Consider the following 17070-nt stretch of genomic DNA (forward strand, 5'->3'; position numbering starts at 1 on the left):
TCCTCTTGGGACAATCCCCCCACCCTAGGAATCAGTCTGGTAAACCTTCATTGCACTCCCTCTAAAGCAAATATGTCATTCCTTAGATAAAAGGGGCAGAAAACACTCAAAAATATAACACTTGTGTTTCCCTAGTTTCTGCGTTCACAATCAAGCTAATTGCCTGAGGCTGCATGTCCCTCACCGGAGAACACAGTCAGCAAAAGAAAGAAAGAAATAAAACACAACCATAAAAATTGCATCATTATTCATAACTTAATAGGGGTTTTATTCACCAACTCGAGCTTTTTTTCATTCACTGTTGCTTAATTGTATTCACAGTAACCAGTCTTAGTATGTTTGGTGTTATTTATACGTAAAAAGAAAAGTTATAAGGAGAAATTTTTTTTAAAAATCAACTAAGTTGAGCATAAACTTCATCGCAGCAGCAAACTTGTTCCAGGAATTAGTTTAATGAGGTTATGCTAGGACTGTACAATGTAGTGGTTCGATCACATTTGGAATACTGTGTACAATTCTGGAAACTATGCTGCAAAAAGGACATGTAAGCATCGGAGGAAGTGCAAAGTAGCACAAAAAGAATGATTTTGAGTGCAAGGCAGAGACATATGAGGAAAGGTTGAAAAAGCTTGATTGCTACAACTAAAGATTTATGGAGGGATCTCACTACAGTAAATAAAACATTAAATGGCTTAGATAAGGTAAATCACGAATATTACTTTACACTAAGGCAGGACAGTAGAACCAGAGTTAATAATTATAACCGAGTGAAAAGTAAATTTGGCACAGATACCAAAGAGACCTTCTCACAAAGGGTGATAAATCAAACAGGATATTAGAGACAGGTCAGTCGGATGTCAGGCTGAGAGTTAGAATGCCAGGGAGACAGGGCTGAAAGTACTTTTCTCAGCCCTTGACTGGTTTTCTTGGCTTATTTTGCCTCCAGTGAGGTTAATCATTGGGGCCCTCTATCCAGCTTACTCCTTTTCACTCCACCACACGAAAAACCACACAAGTCCGTCCCACACAAACAACATTTTGCAAACTGTTAATGTGCCTCAGATTTACCATTCCGAGGGAAATGGAAAATAAGGAACTTGTAAACATTGGGCTTTATGAAAATTAGAAGCTGCACTCTTAGTAGGTTTGTGTCTCAGAAAGAGGCATAACGAGTAATTTTGAAAGGTTTTGGTGCCATCTCGGAGCCTCACTAGCAGCAAGCAAAGCTTGGAGGATAGGGCTATCTCATTATAAGCGGCAATACACAGTGGCCTCCAGCGAGCCTATGTGCTGCATCCAAACCTCACCAAATTACCACCATTGTGGGGAGTTTTTCCTGGGTATGCGTCCAAGTGCTTGGGCACGGTGAATATCAGAAAAGCGGGCTGGTTGAAGCACACACCTGTAAAGGCAGCTGCCTGATTTTCCTTCCATTCATTTAAACAGAAGGAAAATTGGACAGGCTTGTAGCCTGGCCTTCCCATTTTCCGATATTTGATGCACCGAGGCGATTCCTGCTGCAGACCCAGGAAATTCTCCCCAACATCAAACGCAATAAAAACTTAACTTTGAAAGATACAAACAACTTCTTGCAACAACCCACCTTCTGGTTACACTCTGATCTTGAGTTCTTCAGAAACACTCTAAGGGCTAATTTTAAGCTAACTCTCCGGGCAGGAAACCCAGGGGATCAGGTGCAACGCCGGTTGTACATCCCGCCCATTATGGCTCCGTCAGCTTCAACGGAGAGTAAAATTGGGCTTGGTCCAAAACCGATCGCGTCAGTTTCCTGATGGGCGGGTTAGGTCAAAATTACCCCCATAAATCAGTGGTAGTTCATTCTATGGAGGCAGCAAATCCTCTCTTGGTTTGGTTTGTCATATTCTCACTAAAACTTCTCCTGTTTCATGAAAAAAAAGTTGTTATAAAAAAAAAAGTTTAAAACAGGGGCAAAAAGATCACGGACTGTCGGGAGAAAAATTGTGCAAGCAAGATTTTCTAGCTGCAATTTTTAAAACAGTTTCCAGGGAGGTTACAGATCCCTCGCAGCTGTGAAATTTGCACATCTGAGTGTACTGTCCATTTCTTCACCCCTTCAGGCAGCTTGCACCATCTGGCTGTCATTCAGAGAGGTCCATACCCTGCATTCATTAGGGCTGACTCCTGTTTTAGAAAACAAAACAAGGAAATTATAACTTCTGAATGCTACTGTGCTTGTGTGAACTTTATAACTCAGACACCTATCGTATCCACAAGAAAAAGACTTGCATTTATAAGTACTTTTGAAGTGTAGGCACTGTTGTAACTTAGGAAACGCAGCCTGCTATAATGACAAGATAATCTGTTTTTTAGTGATATTGGTTGGGGGATAAATATTGGCCAGGACACTGGGGTGAACTCCCTTGCTCTTCTTCGAAGTAGTGCCATGGGATCTGTTACGCCTACCTGAGAGGGCAGATGTGGCCTCGGTTTAACGTCTGGTGCTCAAGTCTCTGGAGTGGGACTTGAACCCACGACTTTCTGACTCAGAGGCAAAAGTGCTACCACTGAGCCATGGCTGACACCCAAGTATCTAGTTCCAAGAGTCTGCTACAAGCAAGCGCATGTCTGCTGGAAAGTGAATACCCGAGGGCAACAAAAACATCCCGAGTTGTGTGTTTATCATCAGCATGAAGTTTCCCAATGGCCCAGTTGGTAAAAGCAGTGTCTACCTGACCAGAAAATTCCTGGTTTGATCCCACCTATGCTGAGTTGATTGAGGTTAATAAGGATGTTACAGTTGTCCTTAGCATCTTGGGTTTGAGAGGAGAAAAGCAGCCAGGATACCTGCTTCTTATTGTTATTCCTTGCTGGGAAGTACACACGCAGACAGCAGGTGAGGACCTTATCAGGCGATGGCTCCCATGATGAAATAGCCGGTCAACAGTCACTGTCCATCCAGACTCATATCAAGACTGGCCTCTTTGGTGAGGCACCAGAGAGCTGAAGTCTTCCATGCCTTCAGCAGAGGAACACAGAAACTTGGAGGGAGGGGGAAGCTACAAAAAAAAACCATCAGCGTGAAATGGCATCAGCAGGTGAAAGGTATGAGCAGAACCAGGAGAGAGAAGAGGTGGAACGCACATGTTGGAAGATGGAGTGATCAATGGCGAAGATTCAGAAGTCACTGTCTCATATTTGGCCAATGGTGGCTTTGGCCAGTGTAATCGCAATACTGTGGACGGACTGGGCTGTAAGCCAGGGTGGAGAGTTTCATACAGAAAGTGGTGGGAGCATAGTTACAAGGCAACAATGTTTTCCAAGGCTTTAATTAGGAAGGAACAGAGCTGTTGGAAAGAATGAGGGTTTCTTCATGAGGGGGTGATAACAGCAGTCTTGAAGAAGGAGGAACATTGCTGGAGGATGCAGACAGGTTGGTGATGTTGGCAAGCACAGGCCGAGACATGAGGGGTGGGAAGGTATTGAGGTGGTTTGCTTCATGAACGATGTAAAGTCCTGTCCCCTCAGTACAAATTCACACGAGGCATGTAGTGAAGTCAAGGTCACTCTGGACGTGCACCTTTATTTCACAGCTCTAGAATGCTGGTGGTTACAGGTCATATCTTATTACAGTCATGTATAGCATGTTAGGATACAGTTATATATATAATAATGTAAGATACATGACATCACCCTCCCCCAAGGTCTTATTGTCTTTATAGGTTCAGTCTCTCAGGTGGGCTACGCTCTCGCGTGGAGCGTCTGAGTTGTGGTTCAGTTGTTTGCCTTGGTGTCTGTTTTTCTTTGGGTGTGGTTGCTAGTATCTCGCCTAGACTGTCTGTTTCGATTGGTGTGATTGTTGTTGACTCGCCTGGGCTGTCTGTTGGGATTGCCCTTTCCTCAGGTTGTTCCCTCTGTCTGTCCACCAGGTGTGGTGCGAGTTCCACATTGTAGTCTGCCTCTGGTTCTGCAATGTTGTTGGTAAATCTGCTTTTGACTTGGTCTACATGCCTCCGGCAGGTTTTGCCATTGTCCATTTGTACTACCAGTAGCCTGTTTCCTTCCTTGCCCGTTACTGTCCCTGCAAGCCATTTAGGACCCCTGCCATAGTTTAGTACAAACACTTTGTCCCCTATCTCATTCCATCTCCCCCTCGAATTTCTGTCATGGTACTCAGTCAGCTTACGGCGCTTTGCCTCAATGATTTTGTGCATGTCTGGGAGGATTAATGAGAGCCTTGTTTTTAAAGTCCTTTTCATCAACATTTGCGCGGGGGGGGATCCCAGTCAGTGAGTGCGGACGAGATCTGTATGCCAGCAGCAGTCGCGACAGGCGACCCTGCAGTGTGGGACCTTGGATTTTAAGCATGCCTTGTTTAATGATTTGCACTGCTCGTTCCGCATGGCCGTTGGAGGCCGGTTTGACGTGATTTATGCTGTGGTCAATTATAAAGTCTTGGAATTCTGCGCTGGTGAAGCACGGACCATTGTCACTGACCAATGTGTCAGGGATTCCGTGCGTTGCAAACATGATTGCGAGGCTCTCCACAGTGGTGGAGGTTGTGCTCGAGTTTAAAATGGTGCATTCGATCCACTTTGAAAATACATCTACAACTACGAGGAACATTTTGCCCATGAATGGGCCCGCATAGTCTACGTGCACCCGCGACCATGGTTTGGTAGGCCAGGGGCTCAGTGGAGCCTCCCTGGGGGCACTATTGGGCACAAATGGTGCACCTTCGGACGCAGAGCTCCAAGTCCGCGTCAATACCAGGCCACCAGACGTGGGATCTGGCTATGGCCTTCATGAGAACGATCCCCGGATGCTCGCGGTGGAGCTCCCGGACAAATGCCTCTCTGCCTCGCAGAGGCATGACTACTCGGCTGCCCCACATCAGGCAGTCTGCTTGTAGTGATAGCTCATGCATGCGCCTGTGAAAGGGTTTTAATTCCTCGGGGCAGGCATCGCAAGCCTCTGCCCAGTCACCGGTTAGGACACATCTTTTTACTAAGGATAACGTGGGGTCGCTGGCCGACCAGGCTCTGATTTGGCGAGCCGTCATGGGCGAACCTGTGGACTCAAAGGCATTGATGGCCATGACTATCTCACAGTCCTGTTCGTCAGACCCTTCCGTGGTCGCCAGGGGTAGCCTGCTCAGCGCGTCGGCACAGTTGTCTGTGCCTGGTCTGTGCCTTATTGTGTAGTCGTAGGACGCCAGCATGAGTGCCCACCGTTGAATTCGCGGCGAGGCGTTGGCGTTTATTGCCTTGCTCTCGGATAGGAGGGACGTGAGGGGCTTGTGGTCGGTTTCTAACGCAAACTTGGCCCCGAAAAGGTATTGGTGCATCTTTTTGTACACGCACTCCGCCCTGGAGGCATAAGCTATGGGTTGTAATTTGCCCGCACTATTGACATGTTGCAAAACGCACCCGACCCCATATGCTGATGCATTGCATGTGAGGACTAGCTTTTTACCTGGGTCAAAGAAAGTCAAAACACTGTTGGAACACAGAAGGTTGCGTGCCTTATTGAAGGCGCGTTCCTGGGCATCTCCCCAAAACCAATCGCACCCCTTCCTGAGTAGCATGTGGAGAGGCTCCAGCAGCGTGCTTAAGTTCTGCATAAAGTTCCCAAAATAATTGAGTAGCCCGAGAAAGGCGCGCAGTTCTGAGACATTCCGGGGCCTGGGTGCCAGGCGAATTGCTTCTGTTTTGGACTCTGTTGGGCGGATTCCATCAGCGGCAATCCTTCTGCCCAAAAATTCAACCTCGGGTGCGAGAAACAGGCACTTGGATTTCTTGACTCGTCGGGATACCCGAACCAACTGCTTTAGTACTTCCTCCAAATTACGGAGATGGGAGTCGGTATCCCTGCCCGTGGTAAGTATGTCATCTTGAAATACAACCATCCCCGGGATGGACTTGAGCAAACTCTCCATGTTGCGCTGGAATATGGCAGCTGCCGACCTGATGCCGAATGGGCATCGATTGTACATGAAAAGGCCTCGATGTGTGTTGATGGTGGTGAGTAGCTTGGATTCCTCGGTCAATTCTTGCGTCATATGCGCAGATGTGAGGTCTAATTTTGAGAAAAGTTTACCTCCAGCCAATGTGGCAAATAAGTCCTCCGCTCTGGGCAGCGGGTACTGGTCCTGTAGGGAGACTCTGTTTATGGTAGATTTGTAGTCCCCACAGATTTGTACGGATCCATCAGGCTTCATGACTGGGACGATGGGACTTGCCCAGTCGCTAAATTCCACAGGTGATATAATGCCTTCTTGCAGAAGCCTGTCTAGTTCGTGTTCAATCTTTTCCCTCATCACATAGGGTACAGCTCTAGCCTTGTGATGGACCGGTCTAGCATCCTGTGTGATGTAGATTTTGACTTTGGCCCCTTTGAAAGTGCCCACACCTGGCTGAAAGAGATGTTCAAATCGCTTTATAACTGTTGAGCAGGAGGTCTGTTCCTCTAATGACATGGCATGGACATCATCCCATTTCCAGTTTAGTTTTGCCAGCCAGCTTCTCCCCAGCAGTGCTGGGAGGGTCTCCGGGGACAATCCACAAGGGAAGTCGGTTCACTGTTCCTTTGTGTGTGACAGAGAGCATGGCGCTGCCGAGGACTGGTACGATTTCTTTGGTATAGGTCCTTAGTTTGGTGTCGACCCTTGTGAGTTTTGGTCTGTCTCTTTTATGCGGCCACAGTTGTTCAAATTGTTGAGCGCCCATGAGAGATTGACTCGCTCCCGTATCCAGCTCCATGTTGACAGATATCCCGTTGAGTAGGACCCTCATCATTATAAGAGGCGTCCTGTTGTAGGAGCAGCGGCCATTGATCGTGTTGACCCGCTGTACACCGGTGTCCCGAGCACTGTCCCCACCATCTTCTGGACCGCTTTCCGACCCATCCGATTCGTATACCAGCCGAGCTGCCGTTGTTTTGCACATGCGGGCCAAATGCCCTGTATATTCACAATTTCTGCAAACAGCCTGCTGAAATCGACATCCCCTTGACGAATGCCCACCCCCACACCTCCAGCACAGACCTGTTCCATTGTTCAAAGAGTTCCCAAAGAATGAGCTGCGTCTGGCTGATCTCTCTTGAGCTTCTCTCAGTTTGTAGTTGATTGCTCGCATTGTGGGTTGATGAGGTGTGAACGGCCGTTCCTGTGGCCCTTGATGGCTTCTGCCTGCTGTCGAGAGCCTGTTCTCCCAGTTTTGTCTGTGTGTGATGGTAGCAGCTTGTTTAGTGCTGTGAACTTCTTCTTCCGATATTTCGTCAGTTGTCGTACCTGCATTGTAAATCAACCTCGTTTCTTCTTCCCCTACCAAGAATGTCTGTGCAACCAGTGCTGCTGCCTCTAAGGTCAGGTTCTTGGTCTCTATGAGCTTTCGGAATATGCCTGTGTGGCCTATTCCTTCAATGAAAAAGTCTCTCAGCATTTCTCTCAACAGTTCATCGGAGAACTCACATAAACTAGTTAACCTCCGAAGTTCCGCCACGAAGTCGGGAATGCTCTGGCCCACACAGCGTCTGTAGTTGTAGAACCTGTATCTGGCCATGTGTAGGCTGCTCGCTGGCTTCAGGTGGTCTCTTACCAGTGTGCTCAATTCTTCAAACGACTTGCTTGCTGGTTTCTCGGGTGCCAACAGATCCTTCATTAAAGCGTATGTTTTCGAGCCACAGCTGGTCAAGAGATGGGCTCTTCTCTTGTCTGCCTTATCGTTGCCTAACCAGTCTTTGGTTACAAAGCTTTGCTGGAGCCTTTCTATAAAGTCCTTCGAATTGTCTCCCGCATTGTACTTTTCATCTGATCCGTTGTTCACCATTCTGTGGATTCTGTAATCCCGTAACCCGTCACCACTGTAAAGTCCTGTCCCCTCAGTACAGATTCACACGAGGCATGTAGTGAAGTCAAGGTCACTCTAGACCTGCCCCTTTATTTCACAGCTCTGGAATGCTGGTGGTTACAGGTCATATCTTATTACAGTCATGTATAGCATGTTAGGATACAGTTATATATAATAATGTAAGATACATGACAAACGAGATGAGCACATTGAAGGGAGAGAAAAGGATGGGTGAGGGCTCCTTCGGGCGGAGGGTAGGATAGAGTATTGGGAATTGAGAAGCAGGAGTTGTGAGGCTGTCAGTGGAGGCAGCAAAAGATGGAAAAATCCATGAGTTCCTCACATTTTGAGTCTGAGGTAAAGATTAAGGGCCCGAACAGGTTAGACCTCAACAGAGACGGAGACGGGACCAATGTTCTCGCGCGTGGTTTTGATAGTACGGTTGGGAGGGCTCTGAGCTAGTTAGAGTGGGTGAGAGCTCAGATGAACAGAACCCCAAGAAAGAATGCAAAAGGCAGGAGGCAACAGAGCAGAGTAGCACTGGGGTAAGTGTAAACCACAAGGTGATAGGAAGGGACAATATATATGAATATAAAGGGGCTGCAGGAGGGGTCAAAACTAAAAATCATGGTTTAAAAACTTGTATTAAAACACTTTACCGAAACGTACACAGCATTCGAAACAAAGTAAATGAGTTGACGGCACAAATCATTACAAATGGGTATGATTTGGTGGCCATTACTGAAACGTGGTTACAGGGTGGCCAAGACTGGGAATTAAACATACAGTGGTATCTGACAATTCGGAAAGATAGACAAGAAGGGAAAGGAGGTGGGGTAGCTCTGTTAATAAAGGATGATATCAGGGCAGTTATGAGAGGATATTGGCTCTAATGAACAAAATGTTGAATCATTGTGGGTGGAGATTAGAGATAGTAAGGAGAAAAAGTCACTGGTAGGCGTAGTTTATAGGCCCCCAAATAATAACTTCATGGTGGGGCAGACAATAATCAGGGGAATAATGGAGGCATGTGAAAAAGGAACGGCAGTAATCATGGGGGATTTTAACCTACATATCGATTGGTCAAATCAAATCGCACGGGGTAGCCTGGAAGAGGAATTCATAGAATGCATACGGGATTGTTTGTTAGAACAGTATGTTACAGAACCTACAAGGGAGCAAGCTATCTTAGATCTGGTCCTGTGTAATGAGACAGGAATAATAAACGATCTCCTAGTAAAAGATCCTCTCGGAATGAGTGATCACAGTATGGTTGAATTTGTAATACAGATTGAGGGTGAGGAAGTAGTGTCTCAAACGAGCGTACTATGCTTAAACAAAGAGGACTACAGTGGGATGAGGGCAGAATTGGCTAAAGTAGACTGGGAACACAGACTAAACGGTGGCACAATTGAGGAACAGTGGAGGACTTTTAAGGAGCTCTTTCATAGTGCTCAACAAAAATATATTCCAGTGAAAAAGGGCGGGAAGAGAAGGGATAACCAGCCGTGGATAACCAAGGAAATAAAGGAGAGTATCAAATTAAAAACCAATGCATATAAGGTGGCCAAGGTTCGTGGGAAACTAGAAGATTGGGAACATTTTAAACGACAGCAAAGAATGACTAAGAAAGCAAAAAGAAGGGGAAGATAGATTATGAAAGTAAACTTGCGCAAAACATAACAACAGATAATAAAAGCTTTTACCGATATATAAAACGGAAAAGAGTGACTAAAGTAAATGTTGGTCCCTTAGAAGATGAGAAGGGGGATTTAATAATGGGAAATGTGGAAATGGCTGAGACCTTAAACAATTATTTTACTTCGGTCTTCACAGTGGAAGACACAAAAACCATGCCAAAAATTGCTGGTCACAGGAATGTGGGAAGCGAGGACCTTGAGACAATCACTATCACTAGGGGGGTAGTGCTGGACAGGCTAATGGGACTCAAGGTAGACGTGTACCCTGGTCCTGATGGAGTGCATCCCAGGGTATTAAGAGAGGTGGCGGAAGTTATAGCAGATGCATTCGTTATAATCTACCAGGGTTCTCTGGACTCTTGGGAGGTGCCATCGGATTGGAGGGGAGCTAATGTGACACCTCTGTTTGAAAAAGGGGGCAGACAACAGGCAGGTAACTGTAGGCCAGTTAGTTTAGCATCTGTAGTGGGGAAGATGCTTGAAGCTATCATTAGGGAGGAAATAGCGGGACATCTAGTTAGGAATAGTGCAATCAAACAGACACAACATGGATTCATGAAGGGGAAATCATGTTTAACTAATTTACTGAAATTCTTTGAGGATATAGCGAGCGTAGTTGATAGAGGTGTACCGATGGATGTGGTGTATTTGGATTTCCGGGGGGCATTCGATAAGGTGCCACACAAAAGGTTACTGCAGAAGATGAAGGTACGCGGAGTCAGAGGAAATGTATTAGCATGGATAGAGAATTTGCTGGCGAACAGAAAGCAGAGAGTCCAGATAAATGGGTCCTTTTCGGGTTGGAAATTGGTGGTTAGTGGTGTGCCACAGGGATTGGTGCTGGGACCACAACTGTTTACAATATACATAGATGACCTGGAAGAGGGGACAGAGTGTAGTGTAACAAAATTTGCAGATGACACAAAGATTAGTGGGAAAGCGGGTTGTGTAGAGGACACAGAGAGGCTGCAAAGAGATTTAGATAGGTTAAGCGAATGGGCTAAAGTTTGGCAGATGGAATACAATGTCGGAAAATGTGAGGTCATCCACCTTGGGGAAAAAAAAACAATAAAAGGAAATATTATTTGAATGGGGTGATCTTATAGAAACATTTAAAATAATGAAAGGGATAGACAAGATAGAAACATAGAAACATAGAAAATAGGTGCAGGAGTAGGCCATTCGGCCCTTCTAGCCTGCACCGCCATTCAATGAGTTCATGGCTGAACAGATAGAGGCAGAGAGGTTGTTTCCACTGGTCGGGGAGACTAGAACTAGGAGGCACAGCCTCAAAATACGGGGGAGCCAATTTAAAACTGAGTTGAGAAGGAATTTCTTCTCCCAGAGGGTTGTGAATCTGTGGCATTCTCTGCCCAAGGAAGCAGTTGAGGCTAGCTCATTGAATATATTCAAATCACAGATAGATAGATTTTTAACCAATAAGGGAATTAAGGGTTATGGGGAACGGGCGGGTAATTGTAGCTGAGTCCACGGCCAGATCAGCCATGATCTTGTTGAATGGTGGAGCAGGCTCGAGGGGCTAGATGGCCTACTCCTGTTCCTAATTCTTATGTTCTTATGAACTTGGTCAAAGCTAAGGCCCGCCCAAGTGCCAGCCAAAGGACCGCCAACAGACCTGGCGGTACTTTGGCCGGGAGGTTCCTCCAAAAGATCTGCAAAGACCGGTGGCAAAAAAATGACTTACGCCGTGAATCTGGGCGGCAGCAGATGGGAGCTCCCAATCTCAGCGGCAAATGCAATCGTCGGCAAGGTGCTGCCGAGGATTGAGTCTGACCCAGGGAGGGGGGAGCACATGAAAATAAAAATTTACACAAAAAACCTCCACTGGAAAACCTTCAGGGGACTCCATCCAACTGAACCGCTGTGTAAAAAAAAAAATAAAAGAAGTTTACTAACTTTTTTCTTCAGGTCTTCATACTTACCGCTGGTGTTCGACCTGCCTCCACGCAGCAGTCCTTCCCCCTGCTGCCGTCGACTCCCGCCCGGAGGAATCTGCCAGCTTGACGGGCGGGAGGACACTTACGCGCAGTGCGCATTAGCGTCGAGAGGAAACTGGCACCGAGGGGAGAACGCCCCAGAAACTCGCCGGCAGCCGGCGGTAAGTTCCTCCGAATTTAGAGTTATTTCCACTCTCCAGGATGATCTTGGAGCAGTAAGGGTTTTGAGCAGAGAGAAGGAGCACCAGTGCAACTTGAGGAGGTACAGCCAGGCTGGTTACGCAGCATGTGTTCAAGTGCACAGCTGCAGATTTGCAGCCGCAGAAGTGGCTGTCATGTCAAGATAGGCTATTAAGGGTTACAGAACCAAGGCGGCTAGATGTAGTTAAGACACAGATCAGCCATAATCTAATTGAATGGAGGAACGGGCTTGAGAGGCTGAATGGCCTACTCCTGTTCCTATGTTCTCAAGGGCTGCAGTGGGGCTGAAACACTGTCTCGGATCAAAGGGGGGCAGTGGCATCATGGTCATGTTACTTGGCTAGTAATCCAGAGGCCTTTACTAATAATCCCACTATGGCAGTTGTGGAATTTAAATCTGGAATAAAAAAAGCCAGTATCAGTCATGGTGTCCATGAAACTACCGGATTGTCGTAAAAACCCATCTGGTTCAGTAATGTCCTTTTAGGGAAGGAAATCTGCCGTCCTTACCCGGTCTGGGCCCTATATGTGACTCCAGACACACAGCAATGTAGTTGACTCTTAACTGCCCTCTGAAATGGCCCAGCGAGACACTCAGTTGTACCAAACTGCTACAACAAAATCACTGTGGGAGCTCCTTCACTACGCGGACTGCAGCGGTTCAAGAAGGTGGCTCACCACCACCTTCTCAAGGGCAGTTGTGGATGGGCAATAAATGCCAGACTTGCCACCAATGCCCACATCCCATTAATGAATTTTGAAAAAAAAACATAGCTGAATGCAACAAGTTGTGGTGGATATTGACTGAGGCACAGGTATTGTATGGTTGGCAGGCCAGAAGAGGAGTGTGGAATTAGTGAGCAAATTTAAGAATGACGTGGGAAGGTAGTTTTTATCCAGGGGGAGTAATCGTGAGTGGAAAATGTTACTTTTTTTTTCCTTGCTTGCCCAGTAAAACTGAGGCCAACTTCAGCACCCCTAATAAATACAACTCACAGAATATGATTTCCAATTTTGCCAGAAGTGACTCACTGAAAAAGCATGGGTGTTGGACATAAACTGTTGGTCCCTAAATGGGCTCTGATCAGGCCAAAGTTCTCTTAGAGACATAGAATCATAGAAATTTACAGCACGGAAGGAGGCCATTTTGGCCCATCGTGTCCTCGCCGGCCAACAAGAGACTATCCAGCCTAATCCTACTTTCCAGCTCTTGGTCCGTAGCCCTGCAGGTTACAGCACTTCGGGTGCACATCCAAGTACTTTTTAAATGTGGTGAGGGGTTTCGGCCTCTGCCACCCTTTCAGGAAGTGAGTTTCAGACCCCACAACCCTCGGGGTGAAGAAATTTTCCCTCAAGTCCCCTCTAAACCTTCTACCAATTACTTTAAATTCATGCCCTCTGCTTAGGGAAATAGGCCCATTCTATCTAGGCCCCTCATAATTTTATACAACTCAATGAGGTCTCCCCTCAGCCTCCTCTGTTCCAAGGAAAACAAACCCAGCCTTTCCAATCTGTCCTCATAGCTAAGATTCTCCACTCCCGGCAACATCCTCGTAAATATCCTCTGTACCCTCTCCAGTGCAATCACATCCTTCCTGTAATGCAGTGACCAGAAGTGCACGCAGTACTCCAGCTGTGGCCCAACTAGTGTTTTGTACAGTTCAAGTATAACCACCCTGCTCTTGTATTCTATGCCTCGGCTAATAAAGGCAAGCATTCCGTATGCTTTCTTAACCACCTTACTACCTGGCCTGCTATCTTCAGGGATCTGTGGACATGCATTCCAAGGTCCCTTTGTTCCTCTACACTTCTCAGTGTCCTACCATTTAATGTGTATTCCCTTTCCTTGTTAGCCCTCCCCAAATGCATTACCTCACACTTCTCTGGATTAAATTCCATTTGCCACTGTTCTGCCCACCTGACCAGTTGATTGATATCTTCCTGCAGTCCGCAGCTTTCTTCTTCATTATCAATCACACAGCCGATTTTTGTATCATCTGTTAACTTCTTAATCATGCTCCCGAAATTAATGTCTAAATCATTGATATATGTCACAAAAAGCAAGGGACGTAGTACTGAGGCCTTCGGAACCCCACTGGAAACAGCGTTCCAGTCACAAAAATACCCGTCGACCATTACCCTTTGCTTCATGCCTTTGAGCCAATTTTGGGTCCAACTTGCCACTTGCCCTTGGATCCCATGGGCTTTTACTTTCGTGACCAGTCTGCCAAGTGGCACCTTATCAAAAGCCTTGTTAAAATTTATATACACTACATCAAACGCACTACCCTTATCGACCCTCCTTGTTACCACCTCAAAAATTTCAATCAAGTTAGTCAAACACAACCTTCCCTTAACAAATCCGTGCTGACTGTTCTTGATTAATCCGTGTCTTTCTAAGCGATTTATCCTGTCCTTCAGGATTTTTTCCAATAATTTTTCCACCACTGAGGTTAGGCTGACTGGCCTGTAATTAATTGGTCTATCCCTTTCTCCCTTCTTAAACAAAGGTACCACATTAGCAGTCCTCCAGTCCTCTGGCACCATGCCTGAAGTCAGAGAGGATTGGAAAATGATGGTCAGAGCCTCTGCTATTTCCTCTTTTGCTTCGCCTAACAGCCTGAGATACATTTCAGCTGGGCCTGGGGACTTATCCACTTGCAAAGTTGCTAAACCCCTTATCATCATCATCATAGGCAGTCCCTCGAAATCGAGGAAGACTTGCTTCCACTCTAAAAAGTGAGCTATCAGGTGACTGTACAGTCCAATACAGGAATTGCAGTCTCTGTCAGAGGTAGGACAGACAGTCGTTGAAGAAAAGGGTGTGAGGGGAGTCTGGTTTGCCTCAAAGCACCGGAGAAGTACCACCAGCGCTGCCTCTGCAAGATCCTGCAAATCCACTGGGAGGATAGACACACCAACGTCAGTGTTCTCAATCAGGTCAACATCCCCAGCATCGAAGCACTGACCACACTCGACCAGCTCCATTGGGCGGGCCACATCATCCGCTTCAAGGACACCCTTCCGCTGTCTGTGCTTGGTTTCTGCATGCTCTCGGCGACGAGACTTGAGGTGCTCAGCGCCCTCCCGGATGCTCTTCCTCCACTTAGGACGGTCTTGGGCCAGGGACTCCCAGGTGTCAGTGGGGATGTTGCACTTTATCAGGGGAGCTTTGAGGGTGTCCTTGAAACATTTCCTCTGCCCACCTGAAGCTCGCTTGCCATGTAGGAATTCCGAGTAGAGCGCTTGCTTTGGGAGTCTCGTGTCGGGCATGCGGATGATGTGGCCTGCCCAATGGAGCTGGTCGTTTGTGGTCAGTGCTTCGATGCTGGGGATGTTGGCCTGATTGAGAACACTGATGTTGGTGTGTCTATCCTCCCAATGGATTTGCAGGATCTTGCAGAGACAGCGCTGGTGGTACTTCTCCAGCGCTTTGAGGTGTCTGTTGTATATGGTCCACGTCTCTAAGCCATATAGGAGGGCAGGTATCACTACTGCCCTGTAGACCATAAGCTTGGTGCCAGATTTGAGGTCCTGGTCTTCGAACACTCTCTTCCTCAGGCGACCGAAGGCTGCTCTGGTGTACTGGAGGCATTTGTCTGCCCTTGCTGATAGTAGGCTCCTGAGGTATGGAAAATGGTCCATGTTGTCCAAGGTTGCATCGTGGATTTTGAAAACCGGGGACAGTGCTGTGTGGCGGGGTCAGGTTGGTGGAGGACCTCTGTCTTACGGATGTTTAGTGTAAGGCCCATGCTTTCATATGCCTCGATGAAGATGTTGACGATGGCTTGGAGTTCAGCCTCTGAATGTGCTCAGACGCAAGCATCGTCTGCGTACTGTAGTTCGATGACAGAGGATGGGACGACCTTGGATCTAGCCTGGAGGCGACGACGGTTGAACAGGTTCCCATTGGTTCTACAGTTTAGTTCCACTCCAGCGGGGAGCTTATTGAGAGTGAGATGGAGTATTGCAGTGAGCAAGATCGAGAAGACGCAATGGCGCAATCCTGTTTGACCCCTGTCCGGACGTGGATTGGGTCTGTGATGGATCCCTTGGTCAGGATCATGGCTTGCATGTCGTCATGGAACAGGCGGAGGATGGTGACAAACCTTTGGGGGCAGCTGAAACGGAGGAGGACGCTCCATAGTCCTTCACAGTTGAGTGTCAAAAGCCTTAATATTTCCTCTCTCACTATGTTTATTTAATCTAATATTTCACACTCCTCCTCCCCGATAGCAGTGTCTCTTTTGTGAAAACAGATGCAAAGTATTCATTAAGAACCATACCCAGGTCTCCCACACACAGATTACCCTCATGATCTCTAATAGGCCCTACCCTTTTTTTAGTTATCCTCTTGCTCTTAATATATTTATTAAACATCTTTGGGTTTTCTTTAATTTTACTTGCCAAGAATTTTTCATGCTCTCTCTTTGTTCTCCAAATATCCTTTTTAATTTCACCCCTGCCCTTTCTATACTCCTCTGGAGATTCTGCAGTATTTAGTTCTCGGTATATGTCATAAGCCTCCCTTTTTTTCTTTACCCTACCCTGTATTTCCCGAGACATCCAAGGGGCTCTAGATTTGTTAGTCCCACCCTTTTTCTTTAAGGGCACATATTTGGGCTGAACCCTCCAGATCTCCTCCTCGAATGCCTCCCACTGCTCTGACACTGATTTACCTTCAAGTTGCTGTTTCCAGTCCACTGTGGCCAAATCACCTCTCAGCTTAGCAAAGTTGGCTTTTCCCCAATTTAGAACTTTTATTCCTGGTCTATCCTTGTCCTTTTCCATAGGATACTGATTGAAATTCAGACAGAAATGGGTCATGAGGTGGAGTACATTTATGCACATTTCAGCGGGATTGTCATGATGTAATTTCCTTTACCAGCGCATATCCTGGTGTCTCAGCTTACTGACCCAAAGCGAACACAGGTTGAGACTTCTCGGATTACTTTATTGGTCGTCTGTCGCACTGACGAACTGGCCCAAAACTACACATAGGAGCCACTCTCAAAACAACTCAAATATTATTCTGTGTTTTGGGTTGGAAAAGTAACTTCTGCACACAGATAATCTTTGTAAGGCATGGAATGGATACTTACAGTGGATATGTGTCCAGTTTTTCAGAAATCTCTTGACTTACAGACATTGGATAACTTATGTCACCCCTGGAGACTCATAACATATTACACATTGATTATAGGAACATAAATTATCCAGCCACATATGGTCGGTGGAGTCGAATGTCATTGAGTACAGAGACTTGACATCCTTAACTTCAAGCATATAAAGACACTCTCACCACCACACGTTTTCAAGGACCCAATGAACCTAAAACATTAACTCATTTGCTCACAGTTTACCCAAACTTCAAATTTCGAA

At 46.5% G+C, this 17070-nt stretch overlaps 1 protein-coding gene across 3 annotated transcripts in view; it reads right to left on the bottom strand.

The window, feature by feature from the left end:
- Nucleotides 1–291: 291 nt before the first annotated feature.
- The window catches only part of LOC139226291 (uncharacterized), a 136252-nt gene continuing 119473 nt past the window's right edge, over nt 292–17070 (bottom strand). For all 3 annotated transcript variants that reach the window (XM_070856938.1, XM_070856937.1, XM_070856940.1), the window contains one exon: nt 292–2163. In XM_070856938.1, coding sequence (XP_070713039.1) covers nt 2125–2163 — 39 coding nt within the window. In that variant the 3' untranslated portion in view covers nt 292–2124. The remainder of the gene's footprint in view (nt 2164–17070) is intronic.

The sequence above is a fragment of the Pristiophorus japonicus genome, chromosome 16, assembly GCF_044704955.1.
Source record: "Pristiophorus japonicus isolate sPriJap1 chromosome 16, sPriJap1.hap1, whole genome shotgun sequence".
Lineage (NCBI taxonomy): Eukaryota > Metazoa > Chordata > Chondrichthyes > Pristiophoridae > Pristiophorus > Pristiophorus japonicus.